The following is a 22145-nucleotide window of genomic DNA, read 5'->3' as shown; positions in this document are numbered from 1 at the left end:
TGGAACTTAACACTGCACAGAACTTCAAACATTGCACCAAGAAAGGGAAAAGAGAGAAGTGGCAAGGTATCTTTTTCTTAGGTCTAGATTCATTTTTACCTAAGGGGATTACTGGAAGAACTTTTCTTACCTGTTCTTATTGCTTTCAGTCCAACTTTTTTCCCTATTACTACTTTGAATTAGACCTTTGAATAAAGTATTGATACCTGGTATTTTGATGTCCATTTTTGGTGTTTTGCGTTTTTTGTTTTTTTTTTTTCCCACAGATACTAAGACGAATTAAGTTAAAAGACACTTCCCTCTTTCTGTAGGGATAGTCCGTATTTGAATTGGAGTAGGATGGGATGAGAAGACCCAGATATAGCCGCATGGTTTAATCTTAAGGACACAGTATTTGTTAAAAATCCAGTTTTGATTATTTGAAGACCATGAATTTGGATCAAGCCTGTTGAATACATCCAGGTAGAAAATGGATCCATATGAAGAAAATTGTTGGAAATGGTGAGGAATTCCTTCTGTAGCAGGGTGCTTAAGAACTTTTTAGGAAGGAAGACAGCTGAGGTTCAGTTCCTTCCTAACCATGAAATAACAGAGGATGTATATTACTATGGTCTATAAAATAAATCTAATTTAAGTAGCCAAGCAACACAGGCTTGCTGCAGAAATCTCAAACAAAGCCAAACCCACCAAATCAAAGAAAAACTGTTCACAGTGTATCTTCAACAAAAGTTACTGAAGGTGATGGATTACTGCTGATTTTACAGTTACAGATTTTAAAATACACTGTTTAGTTTATACCAAAACCAGTTAATTAAAAGCTGAAAAATCATCAGGAGTTTGAAGAGCGGAAAAGCTCATCTTCCTTTTTCTGGAAGAGGAAAGGAAAGCGGAGAAATTTTATATGAATCTAAAATTTTTCATTAGTAGGTCTAAAGCACTGGAGGTGATGGTGACCATTATTCAGGTGACTATTAATTCAGTTTGGACAAATATTTCCTTTTTGCTTAATACCCCAGATTTTTATGCATATGTAATGCAGCTTGACCTCAGGAAAAATTCTCATGGCTTTCTATATATATATTTTTAAATCATATGGAATAGTTTGATGCTAACTTAACAATATAGACAACTGTAAGACTAAAAAGTTTTTGATATCTGGCTAGATATATATTACATCTTTTCATACTGATCGGGGATTACATTATTATATTTAAGTAATTGTAAGCAGTAAGTTGACTTTCCAGTAAAAGATACTGGCTAAAATTAAATAATCTTAAAATCATTAAGAAACTGTTTACACTTGTAAAAAAACCTAAAGTAATAAACCAAAATTTCTTTGTTTAAATCACAATAAAAATTGCCTTATTACCTAGAGTTAAATCAACTCACCTGGCAGATTGTTCAGGGTTCAGGTGCTTGCACTCTTTTTGATGCATTACTCCATTTCAAGTTCTGTTAACCTTTACTGGAGCTAGAAACTGAAACACAGGGAGTGTTGTAACCAGCAGAAGGCTGTTTTCTCTAAATGAATACTTTGAAAAAATGGAACAGTTTTGGCAGAGTGCAGAAGAACTCCTGGCTCTGTCTGCTACTGGTATTCTGAAGTGAATTTGAAACAAATTCTCCTTCTGACTGTTTCTCAGTAGCAGAACAAGGTTAGAAGTAGATTCCTCCCACAATCCGTCGTCACCCGCCTGTTGTGCACTCTCTGCAGTGTGACAGTTGTCCATGGTCAGAAAACAGAACTGGATTTAGCTATCCATGCATTGAGGGGATGCCCTAAGCTCCAGGCTGCTGAACAGAAAGAGAACCCACTATTAATTTGCTAACTCTAGTGATTTGATTGTCTTACAAAGATGTGATTTTTCTATACTGAATAGCATATTTTGTGTGCTATAGAAATATTTGTTGCTCAGCAAAACTTAGTGAATCACTGCGATTCGTTTTACATTTGGGGGCAAGGGAAGGCAAGCTGGGCAAACTTGTGTTAAGAGTGTATATAGTTAAACCTGTTTTGGGTGTTGCAGGATAAACTGGATGACTTCTGAGGGTATTTTCTAAATCTGTTTTCTGTGTTCTTGGGATATCTACTAAACTTCAAACTTACGTTTGAAGCAAGTAATTTCTAAGGCTTAAGAATGATCAAGAAACTGGTCACCTAACAATCTCCCATCACTGTAGGTTTTTTGGTCTCCCAGGCTATGTCTACTAGCACTTAATTATCCTTAGTGTTAGAAGCTTCTGTCTACTATCTTCAGAAATACCTCTTGTTGCAATTTAAATCAATTTTTTCTAGTCATGTTCACAATGGGTGTGGAAAACAAGCTTTTCCCCCTTCTGTTATTCGTGTACCTTTTCCTGTCTGAAGGCAGCAATCCTGTCTCACATCAGTCTCTCCTAGACTGAAGAAGCCCTGGATCTAGTGTTTTCTCATAGACTGTGTTTCCTAAACTTTGGATCACTTCTGTTGGTTCAAACTGTTTGGCACAGGCCTTCATTTTCCAAAAGCTGCTTCCTCCCCACAGACAACAGGACAAATAGATCGACAGGATATGAAGTTCAAATGTACAAATGTTGACAAATAAAGATGTAAGCAAAGGTGTGTATGAAGATGAATTTGAAAGGTGGGGATGTTTGATGCTTTGAATCTTCCTTTAGCTTTTCAGCTGTAAACAGAGTCAAGTTTATACACACAGGAGCTGAATTTGAGAGCAGGGAAGAGATCAGTAGTAACAAAAGACAGCTGAATTATGGTAAAAGCAGGAAGACAAGAATCTCCTGTTCTTCCCTGTCTTCTCCAGTTTCTGGCAGTTACAGAAAGCTAATGATAGGGCCTCAGAGGTGAGAGCCCTTCTGCACTAATCCTGCAGACTCCCGGGAATGTCTCTCTGTGGGTGCCTCTATCAGCATTGAAATGGCTCACTCTCAGATTGAGGGAGAAATAGTTGCTAAGCACCTGTTTGTACACAGATCAACCATGACTCTTCAAGAGTTTAAAAATCCAAAGGAAAGATGAAGCACTTTGCAGGTAGAAGCGGTCACATTCCTCAGGGGAATCTATCAGCTACCTGACATTGATGACAACCCTTTATATTTAAGGAGGAGTTGGGCATTCCAGTCCGAACTTTTTTTAGTTGACTTGTCCTTTAGGGCATTGTTATCGGAGCATTATTATATCAAGGTAATTAGAATTACTCACACAGCCCAGTATGTGGTAGGCTTTCCACATGAGTGAGACAGGATCCTTCCCTGAGGAGTTTAGCGGTCTGCACAGACAAAAGCAGCAAGTTAGGAAGTGAGTGAAGGTGCAGTGGTGTAAGTGCCAGTCTTACTGCTGTTACGTGCTGCATTTACAGGTCAGAACTCCTTCCAAAACCATATATAATCTATAAATTTCAGTTGGTTGAATTTCTTTGGTTTGCTTCTCAGCCTACACATATTCAGGAGGTCTACAGCCATTAGCCAAGTATGGTGGAGATAAAAATTCTGTCTCCATCCTAATGATGTGCTTAGTGATGTTGGATACCGAGAACGCATCACTGTGTTGGTCTGAAGTTCTGCTGCTGCTTAGAAGTAAGATGCAGTGATGGAGATGAGCTTTGCTTCACTGTTCGGTTTAGTTTACTCAAGAGCTGTGTGCAAGAGCTTTCACTCAGAGGTGCGTGCATATCAAGACAGTATTAGTTTCAGGAGCTGATGTCAGGAGCTGACTCTGTCTTTCAACAGCAGCAAAGCACGTGTTACATTTAAGTGCCTTGGAAATACGATGAGGTGTTGGGATTGTACTGAAGTATTTGGAATGCCTCCAAGCTGCACCCATGCTGAAACAAAGACTTGCTGCAGACTCTTCAGGCATCAGACAGATGCCTCTTCCCCAGCTTATACCAGTCCCACACATATCAAAGTGCCTGTCTGTACCAGAATAAATTTGTGTATCTTGGGGCTGGTAGATATGCCGAGCAATACATCTGTCTGTAGGCATGCTACTGGACAGCATGAACTCGGTGGCAAAGAGGGTGTCTAGATGTGCAGCCTAACCCCAGCTGTTTTGAGATATTAATCACTTGCATATCACAATAGCTATGTGATGTATTTCTGTGGGGATAAAACTGTAATGGCTGCAACTCAATTTGCAATAATGTTAAGTCATTGTTGAGATTTTTAATTTGTTCTTTTTTACTTGCTAGTTATATTTGTCAGGCTTCTTTCTGGTGAAAATTACAATTCTAAACCATAGTAAGGAAAGCAACACCCTGTGATGGCTACGTGTTTGTGGTGGAAATGCTGTCAGCATTTGCAAGAGGGTAGATGCTGATATCTGACTTCAGTTGGTGAAAAAGAAATTTGCTTCATGCATTTTGGCCCTCAGAGATGGTATCAGTAAAATTACATAGAAAAGGCCCCCCCCCACACACCTGTTTATCAGCATTTTTGAAGTACAGTCATTCTGGCAGGAATTCAGATCTAGAATGTATGAACACATTAACACCTTTTCCAGAGCCCTTTTATCAGAGCTATTGTGTTCTCAAATAGGTCGCAGAGACAATAAACAAGGCAAGAAGTAACAAGAGAATTCTGTGTAGGAAAAAGTAACTTACTGCTGGGGCTTGCTGCAGAAGTAAAATCATTTTGATAAGATGTTTCCTGTTTAAATAGACGTTTGACTATGTGTCCTTTGGCTTTAAGGAAGTCTCAAACAAAATCCCTTCCCAGTTTCTTAGCTGTCTGGGTGGTTTTTATTACTTTGAAGTTAGGCTTTATCTGCTGGCTTCATTCACAGACTAGCTGGCTGCTTATCACATCTGTGGATCAAATCTTCAAAGGTATTGTCTGAAGAGTTGGGATTTATGAGGTCACGTGGAATCCCCCTTGGAGGGAGTTCAGCCCCTGGCAGCAGAATTGTGGGGAAAAGCTTTTGTCTGTAGGTGTTACTGGGCAGGGGAGGGGCTCTGGGATGCACTGGAGGTATGTCTGCGTTGTGGGGTGGTGCTGATAGCCAGGGAAGCGTTGGATTGTGAGCGCTGGCCCATTTTCAGCACGCAACATATAGAGAATGTGGGAGACCAGAGCGCATTCCTAGACACAGACTCACCGTGTTACTGCTTCCAGTAGAGCTGTGTGAAATGTCAGAAGGAATTAGACCCGTGCTGGAACTGACAACCACATCGGGCTCTGCAGCACTAGGCTTCACTGCACTTCTACAGCCAGGCCTAGCAACTGCACTGAATGGGTGAAAATGATGATTTTTTTTTTTTTTTCCCCAGAAAGGTGACTGCTTATTAAAAGTAAAAAAATTTAAACCAAGAAAAACCAACCTAAAAGGCTGTCTGGCTTTCTGCTTGCTTCAACAGCAAGCAGCAGCTGTCAAATCTGCAGCCAGCACTGCCTCGTCCCAGCCCTAGGCGTCCCTTGAACAATATGCCAGCAGAGACGAGCATCTCCAGTAAAAGCACATTTGAGCACTCTTGCCTCTGGAACATAGCATGATTTTCAGGCTGTGTTCAGGCATGCCAGGCTTTGCTGACTGTACAGAAATGGGAGGGCTCAGTGCAGCAGCCTATGTTTGTTGCATTTCTGAGTGTCTTGCAAACAGCTTTAGCTGATTAGGTCACTAGAGATCATGCTTGGCTTCAGAGCAAGCAAAGTGATATAACTACACGTGCTGAAGCAGGAGAGAGTGCTGGTTTATGCCTCTCAGCTTCCATTCAGGAGATGAAGATTAGGTTAAAGGATTGAAAGGACCTCTGTTAAAACAGTGTTGGAAAGAAAGTTATTTTTCCTTGGGTGAAGCACACTGTGAGTTACCTCCTGCGAGAGGATGAACAGGTTGTAGGTACTCTGAAGGTAGTATAGCCCCACTCACTGTGAGGGATTTAGGCAAGTATGTAGTAAATGTTAATTGGATGTGTTTGCAGATGTGGCTAGTTGTCTTCATCGGACTCTGCCTTCTTTGACTTCTCTGTCAGAATGTGCCACTGCTGCAAAGAGTAGTTTCGCGTTTATGCACTTGGCTCTTACTTTGGCAAAAGCTGCTATCTTTCAGCACTTACTAAGGCAGCCCCTCTTTGGATCAAAGCCCCACCCCTTGTGAAGAAGTAGAGCTTATTCAGGCTCTGTAGCCACACGCTGTCCTCCTGCAATGGCTCCTCCTCCTCTCCCACCCTTGGGTGGAACCAGAGAAGGGAAAACTTGACAATAGTTAGCAGGCGGCAGAGCTCGCAAGAACTATTGCAGAAGCATGTCCAACTAGCCGGGCTAGCAGTTATTCTGTCCTTCCCAAGGGAGCCGCTGCTGCTGGGTGCAGGACAAGATGGTTATAGCCATGGGAGCCAGGAAAAATCTGAAAAGGAATGAGCAGCCGAGAGACCTGGCATTCCTTGGGCAGCTTCAAAGAGAGGTGAAGTATCTGAATCAGCGCAAGATTAAATGAGCACTGGCTGCTGCCATGTTGGCAGAACAGAGCTGTTCAGAGGCAGTTGGACAAGTTTGTGGCTGAGCCGGTTTATCCAGTGTTGAAGATGGGAAGTTACTTGTCTGCCCCAGCTTACTTCGCTCCCAAGGATCCCTTTCGGTAAGTCTTGAGCAGGATTAGCAGTGGACCTCCAAAGTGGCCTTTTCCCCCCTGCAATGCTATCCTAAGCAGTTAGTGTGTGAGGCGTGAAGAATAAAGTCCAGTGCTTGTGTACAGGGAACAGCTGGCCTGAAACTGGCATCCTGTCTTGCTTTGAGGAGGCGACGGGGAAGATTGTTACTACCAGTCTCTTTGCAGCTCTCTGGTACGAGGGGACGGCACCTGTGTCGTGAGGCAGTGCCTGTGTAGCCCAGGCAAGCAGCTGTCTTCAGAGCAACACTGCATAGGCCACTTTACCCCATACCCTGGGCTTTGTTCCTCTGCCAGAGGAATGAGATTACTATGGCTGCTGCTGCTTATGGCTCCTCCAGAGCTACTTGTGCTTGGGCATAGCACAGGGTGAGGTGAGGTGCTGCTCTTGGGAGTTCAAGAAGGAGATTTAATCTGCAGCGAGGCAGTGCATAATCTTGTTTGAGAAAAGAAATCAAGTACTTTGCAGGTAACTAGGGACAAGCAGCACACTTCTCTTAGGTGGAAAGGATTATTTTCCTGTGATATTTTGGTTTACATTAACAACCATTCTTGGTCCAGTTGAACAAATGAGGCTTGAGAAAGGCGATAGCTACTGAATAAGGCTTTGATTTGCATTACATCTCCGTAGTGAAAACTGTTAGTGGGGCTGAACACAGCCAGGATGGTGACTGACGCTGATGTGCTGATAAGGTGAATGCATGGGGAAAGGCACAGCTTGCAGTTTCATTGTCTCCCTCCTATCCCCTCCTCTCGGATTTGCTCATTATTGATCCTGTTCCTGCAAACACTTTTGTACTGATTTGGGAGTAAGGAGCCTTTTGTTAAAACAGTCTAGGATAGGAGTAAATACTGCTGCACAGTTGCTAAGCTGCTTTAGGCAACTTTCTGAAACAGCATCTGCTTTCAGAAGAAGGAAAGTGAGCAGGCATTCATTATTTGTAATATGTGTAGTGCATCATGGTAAGCCACGGATACACCTTCTCCTAAGTGTGTAGAAACGGTTTTGCATCTTCAGAGCTTAAACATTCTGTCTTCTAGTACTTAGTCTGTTTTCTAGCATCTGTTCTTCCGTGTCTAGTGTCTCTTATGTAGCCAGTGCACACACTTCTGCTAAATCTGGGTGGGAAGCCTTTGGGTTACCTGCGGACTGGGGTTATATTTTATTCTGCAGCTTTCTGTCTGTGTGACTGTCCTCTCCCCCACTCTGCCTGCAGAATTGGAACCACAGCTCTTTCGAGCTTGTCTAGCGTTAACTGATCTAGCCTGACAGTGTGTGTGAGGGGTGCATTTTATTAATGAGCCCTTCTCAAAGGGATCTGTCTCTTTAGTGCCAGGGAAGTCTTTGCTTCCATGAAGGTATTGGCTTTCATTTAGATGTAAAAGAGATGCCACATGAATTGAATCTCCCATCTCGCTGAAAACCAGGCTGGTTACCTGTTGTGACCTGATCCTCCTACCCACCCCCACCACCACCAAGTAGCCATCAAGCAGCGATTTGTGAACTCTTTCTGCACCTGCTCTGCTACAGAGCAGCTGAAGCTGAACATTGCACCCAGATGCTGCCTGGAGTTCCTGGAGGATGGCTATGGGTGGCAGATTAATTTATTCTTTATAGCTAAGGCTGGGAAGCAAAGAATCATAATGTATGGGACTGTATAATCAGAGCAGGGTTCTGCAGCTCTGAAAATGGTGTCTGGGCAGCATGAGGAAACGTGTCAAGTATGGCTGTTACCAGTCCTCCAAGAAACTTGATTACCAGGCTTTGTTACTCTGTAATAAGAATAGCAAATCATCTAGGAGAAGATTAGCGGTTTCTAATCTATAAAAGACAGAGGAGCACGAAATCTTCCTTTCTTTTGGTTGTGGTAACTGACAAAGATTAGCTTGCTTAATACCTCTAGAAGTAATTGTATTCCTGTCTCAGCTGATGTGAGCCCTGGCAAAGGCAATGCTGCAATGCCACGCACTCTAGTGAGGAGGGAAAGGAAGGAGTGGTAACTCTTGTATCTTCTGTGATAAAATTCTGACATATCTCTTCCATGAGAGTCACGTGGAACAATCATGTGATGCCTTTATCATTTGGGTGAAGGCAGTTGAAACAGGTCTTGAAACTATACCTGTGTGCTGTCAGCCAGTTCTCCACACCTGGCAACTCTAAAGGTTTTTCTATGTTACAAAATGCATGGTAAATACAGAAGGTGCTGCTTGGCAATATGGGCCTCTTGCTGGCACTGATTAACGAAGTAGCCAGTTGGAGGCATTACCAGCATCCAGCCTCTCTGGGGCTGGTTGCCCTGGGTGGGGCTCTGAGCCTTAAGCTGCAAACTTGTCCTGCCCAGATTTGTTTAATTGCATAGCAAAGAACTGACTGCTTGCTGGCTCCACCCCCTCACCTTCATTTTGCTATGGGTGTGTTGCAAATTAGATACCAGTGCTTGTTTCCGGATGGAAGCAAACTAATCAAAATGCTCTAAGGTTGGAATCGAACCATGAAGAAATAGAGAAAGGTAAAGGGAAGACAAGTGCGTGTTATCTTTTGGAGCCTATCTAAACAGAATTGCAGTTGTGTTGCTGTTGCAGAAATTTTAGATTTTCTTAGGGAGAAAAAGGAGTGGTTGAAGGTTAAATTGAAGAGGGGTGAGGAAGGGAAGGTGTTGTGCTTAAAAATAAAAAATAAATCAACCAACCACCTGCTTGGAGAGAACTTAGACAGAAAGCCACGTCTTGAAGTCCTGGTGGTGCAGTCTCTAGTATTGCTGTCTGCATCCCAAGTGCAGGTCTGGTCACAGCTCCCTGTTTGAAGATGTAATCACTCCTGGAGCATGCACTGGTACAGGCATGCACACAGAAGTCGGCGAAGTCTGAGAGATCCGATTTGCCCATGCTGAGCCAGATGTTCCTGCCACAAGGTGATAGAAATCTTTGCTGTTAGTCTCCACTTGCTCTTTCTCCCTCCCACTCACCTACTTGATCATTCAGCGTGGGTATTTACGGGAAATGAAAGCCAAAGGCTAGTGGTTGAAGGCAAAATGCATTGCAATGCCCTCTAGGTCTCTTGCATACCATGAGCAGGGTGTAACCATGACAGTGCCCCAAGGCTGAGGCTGTAACGATGCATGTACCATGTATAGCAGTGTTAAGTTACTGCTCCCCCTGCCTCAGACAAAATTGGCAGGGCCTGTTGCACGTGCTGGAGTTCTTTTCCATCGCTGAGGCAGGGGAGGAAGGATTTGGAGCTCCTCAGCTGGGAGAACAAACACTATAAAAGCCAAATACATCAGAAGGAGCAATTTTCCTGAGGGTAGGGTACGGCACTAAATACCTCATGAGGTGTGCTTTCCCCTAAAACCATAGGCTGCTTACAAGCAGCTTCACCTTGTTCCTTTGCAGTCTCTTGAGATGGAGCAAATAACTCTCTCCATGTTGGAGCACGACCAGCTTCGCATATCATCACGCTCATTACAAGCTGGTGGAGTTTACAAGGAATGTCTTTGGCACAAATAAGCTTTCAGGAAACTTGTGAAAGGTAAAGTCAACAGTAGTCCTCTTAGACCTGGGAGCACATAAAAAGTGTCCCTCCACTGCCACTAGCTGAATTCAATGCATTGGGTGCTATAGAGAGCCCTGTTGTCCAGGAGGGCATGTGCCCACCTAAGCCCCCACCCCAGTGCCATGGGTTCCCCTCCAGTGTAGTAACTGAGACAATTGTTGGGGTAAGGAGCAGAAGATGCTGTTCCTTCCACCTTTGGGAAAGCATTGTACTGACAACACTGGTCCTTGGGGTGTTTCTTTGAACCAGTTATTGGTGACTAACCCACCTTGGATTCTGCACTCAGAAATGGCCAATACCAGACTAATTTTCCTTTTAAAGTCTGAGAACATGCTGCCCAGGGCTAATGGAACAATCTTTAGTGATGCAACTGCTGTCTGTGCCTTATCTCTCCATTAAGTCACACCTCCACGTTGCAGAAGTTAAACTCCCTTGCCCAGTGCATCCTGCTGAGGCAGGATTATTTAGTGTTCAGGAAGTCTGAAGATTGGGGTTCTGCTTGTGATTTGCTAAAATGGTATCTGCAATAGAACTGCTGCATCTTTTTCCTTAGATTTTTTTGGGGGGGGGAGGGGAGTTGTTTGTTTGTTTATTCGTTTCTTGGGGGGGTGTGGATAGAGGATTAATAATGGTTCCTTGTTGAAATGGGAGCTGACACTGATGCTCCCTTCATTGATTTTGAGACTCCCTTCATTACATTAAATATTTTCATTTGGGGTTTTTTTGGTTGGTTGCTTGCGGGGTTTTTTTCTCATGCGCTGTCATCAGCAGGAGGAAAGGGAGAGCAATTGGTGGGGAGAGATGGGGGACTTACATCACAGTTAATTGGTGGATGCAGTAAGTATGTGGAGCTCAAAGGATGAGCTGCTTTGAAAGCTCTCCCTCAAATGGACTGCAGTTGACCTTTTGGGAGAGGTCTACTTACAGAAGAATAGAAAGACTTTCCACAAATGTCAGTGCAAAACTGGCTTTGTGTTGCATAGGGAAGTGGATCCTGCCCCTCTGTCCCCCTTCCTAAACTGGCTGAGGAGATGGCTGCTGTGAAGCAAGATGGTGTGATACTACAGAAACACTAAGTAGAAACATAGCAGAGCTGTCTGTGTGCTGGGCAGCTCTGCAGCTGGAAGCTTGCCTCCGGGCAGAGGGAGCAAGCAGAGGAGCAAAATTTCTAAGGCAGAATTTATAAACCTACTGTTGTGTTTTACTAAATAGATGGGATTTGTTTTAACCTTTGGAAGCTTGTCTTTTCCTTTGCATTGGTCGATACCACTTCTGCTTACAGACCTTGGCTTTGGTGCTAATTTTCAGTTGAAACAGCATTGGGAAACGGAGTTGTTCAGTACATCTGTAACTAGAAGAGCTGGTGGTAAACTGCTGCTGAATGTTTTCTCCATGCAGGAGAGGATCTTTTTAATTGATTTGTGACTTGATGCCAACTGGAACTTTGTTCCTTTGTTTCCTTCAAGGTGCTCTGAATGTCAGGATCCCCTCACTAACTGGTACTATGAGAAAGATGGGAAGCTGTACTGTCACAAAGACTACTGGGGGAAGTTTGGGGAATCTTGCCATGGCTGCTCTCTGCTGATGACTGGACCTGTGATGGTAAGGACTCTGAAGGACTCCTGCCTGGAGGCAGGACATGCCCACCTCCAACTCCTCAAACTTGGTTGGGAGTTGCCCTAGCTATTCAGATAACCAAATAAACTGAAGTCTCCTTACTACTCTAATCTCTAATCAGAGATTAGAAATGAGGCTTGTGTGTGCATCTTCTAGAACTGGGGTAGCTCTTAAAGGAGGGAGTTGTGAGGATCTGAAGCATATGAACAAAGAAGGTGCTGAACTGCACAGGCATGAGAAGTAGAACGGTAATTAAGGGGACATCTGTTCAGTTTCTGTAGCACAGTGCCTCAGTGTCTCCATGGGGTGATTTTCCACTGCACTGCAAAGTCAAACCTCTCAGCTCAGGGTAAGCAGCAGGTTCTGGCTTTGGGGAAGGTTGCCATCCAAGTCCCACCTGGACTGTGGCCAGAGTGGTTTTCTGGCTGACGGTGTCTTGAAGTGGTGTTAGCCCCAATTGCTTTGAAGCATTGAACTCTGCCTGCACAACATGGGGCTTACCTAAGTGTTCCCTTCCTTGCCACAACCTTGCAAATATTTAACCTTTAAAACTGTCAAGAATTAAACATAACCATTATTTTTCTAGGGCCTAAATAAAAGCAGCATCATACTCAGTAATATGATTGCTACCTCAAAGGGAAGTACTGAGAAAAGTGCAGACAATTTCTCATTGCCTGCAGAAGTCTTTGCAAAATACTGTCAATAAGGGAAGTTCTTGTAAGGAAAATAGAAAAACAGATTAGTGAATAAAAATATTCTTTAAAGGTATTTTGTTGTTTCAGTCTGAGCTCGTTTTTTTTTTTCTGTCAGCTGGCTGGTAAAGTATCTGAATTTGTGCATTGCTTGTCTGCCAAAAAAAAAAAAAACCACCCTTTCAGCTTTATTAATTCAGGCGTAACGTTAGTTATCTTGCCAAGAGCAACTGAACAGGAGGGTTTAATATCTTGTTTACAAGTCTGCAGCAGACTATCAACTATTTTTGATAGTTGAGCAGCTGCCAAATATAGCAGAGGTTCCTGGGACACAAGCTTTGCTTTGCATGTTGACATGTTTGTTTCGGAGAAGTTTTGCAAATGATGGGGTTCAGGAAAGGTAGAATGGGCTAATACAACTCTCCAGTAAAAAACTGCTACTTGACTTTGAGATCTGAACGAACATGATAATTAGAGAGGAAAGCTGCATGTGCTGGTGGATTTTGGCCCTACTAAGCTACTCCCTTTTCTGTCTGTAGGTGGCTGGCGAATACAAGTATCACCCTGAGTGCTTTGCTTGTATGAGCTGCAAAGTGATCATTGAGGATGGGGACACTTACGCACTGGTGCAACATTCCACTCTCTACTGGTAAGACTGAGCTGCCCGCCTTGCCAGAGTTGCTCCCTGCTGTATGTGTAAGCCATGTTTAGCTGGCTCAGCGTGGTTCAGCTGAATGCTAGGAATGCCAGGAAGCTGCTGAGGGAGGGAGGGAGGAAGGAATGGTGTAAGCACTAAAAACTATAGCTTATGGTCAATAAGAGAACTTAGAAGCGTGAGTTTGGCAGGCAGGCACAGGACACTGCCATAATGACTTTCTTCACTTCTTTTAGTGGAAAATGCCATAACCAGATTGTGCTGACACCGATGATAGAAAAACACTCCACTGAGTCTCTGCGTGAGCAGCTGCCTTACACGCTGACCCTCATCTCCATGCCAGCAGCTACTGATGGCAAGAGGGGGTTCTCTGTGTCTGTTGAAGGTGGCTGCTCCAGCTATGCCACTGGTGTCCAGGTGAAAGAGTGAGTATGACAAGGTTGTGTGCAAGGTACTTGTCTGTGCAGAGGGAGCTGGTAAAAATTCTGCAGCGCTCCTGTCCTGCCAGTTGCTTTAACTGCTAAGGGGTTCTGTCTTGGCACAACAGGGACGTGTTGGCTAATAGCCATTTGTGTTCGGTCTCCATTTCGCTCTTGTGACGACCTTAATTGATAACTTTATTTCTCAGTGCTATGTCCTTCACTGAACACAAATCATTTGGTGAATTGTAATGGACTAACAATTTTTACCATTGGGCAAATGAACAGCTCTCCCCAAACCAGCTCAGACCTAAGCACTTGGTCTAATGGTACCTCCCTGTGTTGGTAGATTAGCATTGTTTTATTTCAGAATACCAATATGAGGGAAGCATTAGAGATCAAATATTTTTTATAATTTTGGCTAAACTGACTTCCCACACACTATAATTCCCATGTTTAGAGTTAACAGGATGCACATCAGCCCAGATGTCCGAAACGCCATCCACCCTGCAGATCGTATCCTGGAGATTAATGGAGCTCCTATTCGTACATTACAGGTGGAGGAGGTGGGTAAAGTTCTGTTCTGAAGCCTCCTTCTCCTCTGCCTTCCTACAGCTTTTCTGCTTCTCAGCACTGTTCTCCTGCTCTACCTCCAGTGTGTGTACACCCATAGTACTCATGCTGACAGTAGGAATAAAAATGAAGACAAGCTTTGCTACCCCTTCTGGCTGAAAAGGAAAATGTAATGGATGGAAATGCAATTAGGGTGCAGTTCTGATTTTGTGGCATTCAAACATGAAGGGAGGTAATAAGAAAAGTGTAGGGCTGTGACATCTCAGAGGACAGAGAGACTGTGAAGACTGTTCATGTGTTGCTAGTGAAGTCCACTGTCCGGATCCTTTTAGAGGCAACTGCTAATAGACAAAGGTTCAGCTGATCCTAGGGATGAGTTTCCCATTGCAAAAAAAGTATTTCATGTCTGTATTTGCAATTAAATGCTTTATGCAGATATCAGGTGATGCTGCAAGAGTATAGCGAGACCACCATTACTTTCACTATGCAATGGTTTTATTTATGGTTGGTACTGAAGAGAACAGTAGGAGCACGGTAGACATGTCTCAGATAAATCTTTTGCAAAGCTGTTTTTTGCAGCACTGTTCAGGATGGAAGCTTGTGTGGTTTTTGAACACTTCTCAGAAATAGAAGAGAAAAAGTGTTTCATAGAATACCAGGTTGGAAGGGACCTCAAGGATCATCTGGTCCAACCTTTCTTGGCAAAAGCATGATCTAGACAAGCTGGCCCAGCCCCTGTCCAGCTGAATCTTAAAGGTGTCCATTGTTGGGGAATCCACCACTTCCCTGGGGAGATTATTCCAGTGGCTGATTGTTCTCATTGTGAACAATTTTCCTCTTGTGTCTAATTGGAATCTCCCCAGGAGTAACTTGTACCCATTACCCCTTGTTTTTTCTATGTAGCTCCATGTAAAAAGGGAGTCTCCATCATCTCTGTAGCCACCCTTTAAATACTGAAATGTGGTGATAAGGTTTCCCCTAAGCCTTCTCTTCTCAAGGTTGAACAAACCCAATTCTCTCAGCCTTTCCTCACGTGGCAGGCTTCCCGGTCCTTTGATCATCTTTGTTGTGTTATCCCCTTCTCTGGACCCTCTCCAGCCTGTCCACATCTTTTTTGATTAGGTCACTTGTAGCTGACCAGAAAGAAGAGGATTTGGCTAGCATAAGGAACTTCTGTGTTGCTAGCTTGATTTGTCTGGTAGACAGCTGTGGTGTGCGCAACTAAACCACAACTATGGAGTGATCTCACTGAACTCTCTACTCTGATTCCTGAGAGGCATTCTGCTGTGTCTCCTCTATCTCCTGTCATTTGTGTTCCTTCTTTCTACCGTCATCCTGTCCTTTGGTTTGTTTTCAGGTGGAGGAATTGATTCGCAAGACAAGCCAGACGCTTCAGCTGCTGATAGAGCACGACCCTGTCTCACAGCGCTTAGACAGGCTTCGTCTGGACTCCCGACTTCCCACCCATATAAAGCCGCCCATTTCCCCACGCTCCCTCTCTCCATTGGACATCAAGGAGAATCTGGAAGGAACGCTCCGACGGCGCTCCCTCAGGTACAGACTTGGAGGCGCTGCCTCTGACCTAGCTTGCCTTTGCCCTGTGCTGCCTGTGCCTAGGCCTTGCGATTGCAAAGGACTGCAGAGACATGACTCATCTCTGAGATGAGCCTTGGTATAAACCACTGGAGAGCTTTAGATTCTCTCTCCATTCCCTGTCAGGATGGCAAACTTTCCTTAATAAAAAAAAGGAGCTCAACTTTTAACATAGAAAAGCTATTAAGTTTTACAGTTAGAAAATGTAAAAGTCAGATTTTTACCAGCCTTAAATGGCTGGAGAAGAATGTGTCCTTAAGGGGGGGAATATGGCTGAGATCTGGGACTTGGGAAGAATCTTGTCATCCTAGACTGGGGCACTCAGTCGCTCATTTAGTCATTTATGAGTGTTTTAACCTTTGTTTAGAGATAGCAAGTGCTGTGTCTTCAGAGCTTCCTCCTCCTGTTCACAGAGCCCCACCTCTGACAGTGCAGGACTAGGAGATGTGTTGTTGTTATGCAGCTCTGGCTTGGAAGCTGCTCTAGGTTTGTAAACAGCTTCCACCAGTGCTGAGAGAGCATCTGGCTTTTGAGATATGAAGAGCACTAAAGCCCATCCAGAAACGGATCCCTTAGGAGCTAATGATGGGATATGCTGGACCAAAAGTTTCTTACCAGCTTCCCTGATTTTCCCGTCTCCTTTGTTTTCCAGGCGAAGTAACAGCATTTCTAAGTCTCCTGGCCCCAGTTCTCCAAAGGAACCACTCCTTCTGAGCCGTGACATCAGTCGTTCTGAATCCCTACGTTCCTCTTCTAGCTGCTCCCAGCAAATCTTCCGGCCCTGTGACCTGATCCATGGCGAAGTACTGGGAAAAGGATTTTTTGGACAAGCAATCAAGGTGAGGGAGGTCCCCAAACATTCATCATTTACGCTGATTACAGCAATGTTTGCTTATCTCAGGATCCTTCACCCTGCTGATAGCAATCAGTCTTGGAACTCACCTGGTTTGCTCAGTGAGATCCATTTCTCTGTTTCATTCCCTCACCGTGAGTGTCTCTGGCTGCAGGTGGTTTTGACTTTGTCCCCTTGGAATGTCAACCTTGGCCATACATACTCATCTCCTGAGTGAGGTTTAGAGCTCCAGGGTGCCGGTGTCACAGCAACCACCTGGGTGAGGTGGGGAGAGTGGGGAACAAGCAACACTATTTCTTATGAGCATCTTATGAAGAGGCGCATTCAACTCCCCAGTACAGCATTTCTCACCCACCTTTAGTGTAGCATGCTTGGGGGTTTGCCAGGCTGATGTGGTGACTGTCTCTGAAACCCCAGCAGAGCCTAAATGGCTTGTCAGTGTGGTGGTAGTGGTCAGGTCTTTCATGACTCTCACAATTAAAATCTTCATTAATAGCAGTTCTCTTGTATTTAAGTTCTCTGATCTTGACTGGGGGTGCTTCAGCAGCTCCTGTCCTGGCATCCCCGACAGCATCAGGGGGCAGCTTCCTCTGCCTTACTAAGGTGCTGTGAGCTCCTCGGTGCTCGGATTGCTGTTCACCATGTTATGGGACTTCTTTCCTTACACCTGAATAAACATCAGGCATCCAGTCACCATACTCATCTCATGCTTCCATGGGAGGTAGTGAGCCAGTACTACAAATCCAATACTTTTGATCCATACTAATGAGCATATTTCTCTTCTCCTCTGCTCATAGAGAAATAACAGGTCCAGGTAAGCAGAACCTTTCCTCTTTCGCATGCTTTTGTCATCTGCGTCCCCACAGTTAATGGCACAAAGGCATTTATTTTCTGCTCAAATTACATGATAGCCATCCTGTTCTGGTGCATGCTCTGGGAGTTAAAATTGCCCTCTTGGAGTTTCATGATGACACTTGTTTCAGTTTTTCTGGTATGTCAGCTTAAGAATTCCACTTAGCCTTGTCTTGTCTTCGTCTCTTCACTTCCCTTTATCTTTGGGTGTTAGATGTCCCTGGCTTTCATGTCCCTGGCTGAAATGTGTAGTGTTCCCTGGCTCGCTACTTGTATATGGATGCTTGATTTCAGATGGGAGCAGAAGAATATTGTACTTTTGCTTCTGTTGTGTTATTCCATGCGTTTGTATTCCACTTATCAGGCTTGCTATGTCCCATGGTTCTAAACAGAACTAGTATGCCACAGTGTTTGCAAGAGCTCATAAGCTTCCTAAATATTATAACTGGGTCTTGTCTTCTGGATTGCAGTTCTGGAGGTTTTCTGAAAGGGTTTTTATTTTAAAGGGTATGAGGCAAAAAAGTGACACCTTTCTTGAGCTTCAGATTGACTGGTTTTGATGCAACAAGTACTGTATCTGGTCTCAATAGTTCCATTCTGTTCCCAGAGAGGAGTTAGTAGTTTAGTGACCTGGAGATCTTAGGGAGAATGAACTGTCCAAGTTAAGCAACTGAAAGGAAGAGGATTTCCAGGAAAACAAGCTCATCAGAATTTGGACCCTTTCTACTTACTCATGTATCCCATGCAAGCAAGGCAGAGCTGGTTAAAAGAAACCTCTAGAACAAACAAAATGCCAGGAACTAGTTGGATACAAGCAAACAGCTCTTGAGGAACTGGAAATGCTTTCCATGTTGAGAGCCAGGAAATATATTACCTGATGTTTATGGTGGATTTCTGTGCATTTGTCACAATTCTGGGACATTCCTTGCAGGTGCAATACACTGCTCCCAAGGAGCATGGTGAAGTAACTGCTTCCTACCATAACTGAACAGCCTGTGCATCCTGGTGCTGCTTGCACATGAGTGGTAAGCTCATCAGAAAGCATCGGGCTTCAGAGTCCCCATAAAACCAAAGCACATAGTAATGTGGTTTTGGATTGTTTGGTTTGGTTTCTGTTGCAAGTGAACATTAATTCCTTCACTGATACAGAGTGTAGTTGTTAGGTGCTGTGTACAAAATGTGAGCATCACGCTGGGCAAGTACTTTCTGTAAGGGAACTTGAGGCACGCACAAGCACGGAACCGATGCATTCAGAGGCTTTGACAGCCTGTATGCGTGCTCAGCCCTGTGCTACCTAAAGTGGAGACTTCAGCTCTGGTTCTTGGGATGCTGTTGATCTCTTGGTACGATCCTATATCAGCTTTAGGTAGTTTCTGTTTCACGTACAGAATCTTTTGCTGAATTCTGAAATGAGACATTTTATGCAGCTGTCTGCAGATTCCTGGGCTCTGAATTTTCTCCGATCTATATTCCTGTCTGGTTGGAGGGGAATGTTACCCTCTCTTTCAGAAGAGTTGCCAGAGCATTGGAGCTGTGTATTCTTGAACCTTTCCTGTAGTTGCGGTTTCTGTTTCCACCAGGTGACCCACAAAGCAACAGGAAAGGTGATGGTGATGAAGGAGCTGATTCGCTGTGATGAGGAAACACAGAAGACTTTCTTGACAGAGGTAGGAGCAAGATTTCAAAAGTTTCTGAGCCAGTAGTGTGGTGGAATTCTCTTCCATCTTCTCCAGAGAGAGAGTGATCATGCCAGCAACCTGGCAGGAATCAAGGCGCTGAGGAGGGAAACATCACAGAGGAAAAAGCTGACATGAGCTGAATGTTTGCTGCAGTGAAGTGTGACTCACTCACTCTGAGCAATAGACATAGATTCGGCTCCCAGTTCATTAATTTTTCAATGATAAAAAGCAGCCTGAGTCTGAGGCAAATTGAGCTGTGCAATACATAAAGGATTTATCCCTTGAGCGTTGTGCATAAATACAAATTATGAGGGCCAGTGTCTGTAAGATATTTAAGACTCCTGCTGTATTTAAGCTAAACTCTTTTCTTGGTGGCTGCCTACCGTGTTTTTCGAAGTCAGATTTAGCTTAAAGGCAGCTCCCTGAACACCTGACACTGCTATTCCGGCCCTGACTCACGCAGCACAGACCCAGATAGCTGCCCTGGGCAGCTCCTGTCTCTTAAAAATAAGCCAGACTCAAGGGTGCTCTCCTTAAAGACTAAGATCAGGTTAATTGCACGGCATGAAAATGAAGAGGTAACAGTTAATTTGACTGCCTTAAGGTTGGGTTTTGAGTGTACTCTGTGATCCCTGGAGGGGACCTCCAGCATTGGAGTGCTTGTCACACCGAGCGGATCTGTGCAGACCTGTTCCATTCTCTCCTTTGGGGTGGGATGTCTCTGCTTCCAGGTGAAAGTGATGCGCAGCCTGGATCACCCCAATGTCCTGAAGTTCATTGGTGTACTGTACAAGGACAAGAAGCTGAATCTCCTCACTGAGTACATTGAGGGGGGCACCCTGAAGGACTTCCTCCGCAATGCGGTGAGTATGGAAGCCTGGTAGGCCTCTACTCAGTGAGGCTGACGGTGTGTTGTTGGTTGTACCAGCCTTATGGTGCTTGTTGTTAGTCTTCTCCTTCGGAGCTGACTTCTTAGCTGTGGGTGGCCTGAGGCAGGAAGCACCTTCTTCTGGGGGCTGTATCGTCTTTCACTGACTGCTGTAAGAGCCCCTGTTGCGGAGGAATTACTGTCACCAGCTGGCTGGTAAGACAGTCCCTGACCTTTGAGGACTTGTCTTTCAGGACCCGTTTCCCTGGCAGCAGAAGGTCAGCTTTGCCAAAGGAATTGCCTCTGGAATGGTGAGTCGGGCTGTGTCCCTTCGTCCCAGAGCAAACCCCCAGGGTCAGGGTTAGTGGCTTCAGCAGGGTGGTCTAGGAGGGGTGGTGGATGCTGCCTGACTACCAGCATCTGGTTGTCAAGGACTGTAAATGTGAAGGGACATACTCACCTGGGAACCCCTAACACCAAGTTTTCTCCCTCTGTTCCAGGCTTACTTGCACTCCATGTGCATCATTCACAGAGACCTGAATTCACACAATTGCCTAATCAAGTTGGTGAGCAACACCTCTGTTCCCCACAGCATGCTGCTCCTCCTTGTCATCTTCCTCCCTTGGTTTTCTCCACACGATATTCCCTCTTTTGTCAGAGTGGAACTGATTTCAGAGAGGCTTTTAGTGCCCTAAACAAGGGCGCTTCATCTTCAGTAGGATTTTTCCAGACTGATCTAGCTTTCACTGTTTCTTCATTCTGTTCTCTTACCACCTTTCCTGTGGTAGCATCTCCTATTATTCACAGTCACATTATGAGAATTAGTACAGCTCTGTTCCTTATCTCAACTATGAAATGTTCTCTACAGCTGCTTCTGTTCTTTTAACCACTTGATGGCTTTTTTTATTGGCACTCAGGATTCAGACAAGTGTGCGGGGGCGTGTATGTGTGTGCTCTCTCTTTTTGAAATGCTAGGTCACAAGATTTTTGTGTAGCTTCATTGCCCTTGTTCACTTGGCTGGAATATGAGATAAGCATGTGGGCTTCAAACGACCCAGGATGAATGTCTAAGTTAATTCTTGGCCAGGTAGAATAGGAGGGTCTGAAAGGGAAAGTCCAGGTTTGCCCTGGCAGGTGTAGACAAATTGATGGGATTCGTGTTAGCCACCACACAGAAAATAAGACGAGGAAATGATGAGTTGGGATCGTGAATTGGGTGTCTTACACCCATCTAGACAGCTTGCTACAGTCATCTGGCTGCAGGAAACCTTGATAGTTGCCCTTACAGTGCATAGCCAACAGGAGTTGCAGCCTCTTTGCTCCTGAAAGGAGCTGAGAGGAATCAGTAGCTTGTACTAAATCCCTTGTGTAGGATAAGACGGTGGTGGTGGCTGACTTCGGTCTGTCTCGGCTGATTGTGGAGGAAAGAAAAAAGCCCACTTTGGAGAAGCCATCTGCTAAGAAACGAACCCTACGCAAGAGTGACAGGAAGAAGCGCTACACGGTGGTTGGCAACCCGTACTGGATGGCCCCAGAGATGCTGAATGGTAAGATACTGATACCAGGGCGCAGGTGAGGAGACAGCCTGTGACAGGGTCTAGGGATGATAGGATTACTGAAAGCTTCTGGGCCCTAGTAACAACCAAACCTACTAGAGCCTGTGGTTTTAGCCCTGCTAATATGCAAGCTTATTTATACACACAGGTACCCTAGCTGCACTTCTCTTGCAGTACCTGACCTGATAAGCCTTTGTACCAGCCGAGGTAACGTCTCTGGCTTGACAGCAGGATTCTTCAGGAGGGCAGCTGACCTAAACTTGCTATGATCCAGATAACAGGGAAGACAAAAGAAGCCTGAAATAAGACTGAACCTGAGATCAATTTCTGTTATAGCCTCGTGCTTTGGAACTGCCCCTTGAGACAGAGAATCATTAAACTCCAGGATGAGGCTTATGTGTGCTGTTGGGTAGATCCAAGAAGCCATTTGCTGCCAGATTTGCTGAGGCCTCAGGACTGGGGTGGGAGTTGTCAAAGTGCAGGGAAATCTGGTTTTTGGCAGCAGCCCTCAGTTGCATTAAGGATGAACTATGTCCCCTGTAGGAGTTGAGGTAAGGGTGAAAATACAGTGGGTACAATTTTCTCCTAATGAGCAGGTTTGTCTGACCAGGTTGGGCAGTTTGGCCAGCTGTGA

The 22145-nt window shown here is 44.6% G+C and overlaps 1 protein-coding gene across 1 annotated transcript in view; it reads left to right on the top strand.

Moving 5' to 3' along the window:
- The window catches only part of LIMK2 (LIM domain kinase 2), a 32557-nt gene that overhangs the window by 4946 nt on the left and 5466 nt on the right, over nucleotides 1–22145 (top strand). Inside the window, exons 3-13 of the mRNA XM_074844657.1 lie at nucleotides 11621–11756; nucleotides 13003–13112; nucleotides 13355–13543; nucleotides 13998–14103; nucleotides 15468–15664; nucleotides 16356–16542; nucleotides 18989–19075; nucleotides 19819–19950; nucleotides 20210–20266; nucleotides 20456–20521; nucleotides 21328–21502. Of these exons, the coding sequence (XP_074700758.1) occupies nucleotides 11621–11756; nucleotides 13003–13112; nucleotides 13355–13543; nucleotides 13998–14103; nucleotides 15468–15664; nucleotides 16356–16542; nucleotides 18989–19075; nucleotides 19819–19950; nucleotides 20210–20266; nucleotides 20456–20521; nucleotides 21328–21502 (1442 nt within the window). The remainder of the gene's footprint in view (nucleotides 1–11620; nucleotides 11757–13002; nucleotides 13113–13354; nucleotides 13544–13997; nucleotides 14104–15467; nucleotides 15665–16355; nucleotides 16543–18988; nucleotides 19076–19818; nucleotides 19951–20209; nucleotides 20267–20455; nucleotides 20522–21327; nucleotides 21503–22145) is intronic.

Source organism: Strix aluco, chromosome 18, assembly GCF_031877795.1.
Source record: "Strix aluco isolate bStrAlu1 chromosome 18, bStrAlu1.hap1, whole genome shotgun sequence".
In the NCBI taxonomy this organism is placed as follows: Eukaryota; Metazoa; Chordata; class Aves; order Strigiformes; family Strigidae; genus Strix; species Strix aluco.
Note: the sequence above shows the minus strand (reverse complement) of the source record. Positions and strands in the feature narration are given on the sequence as shown.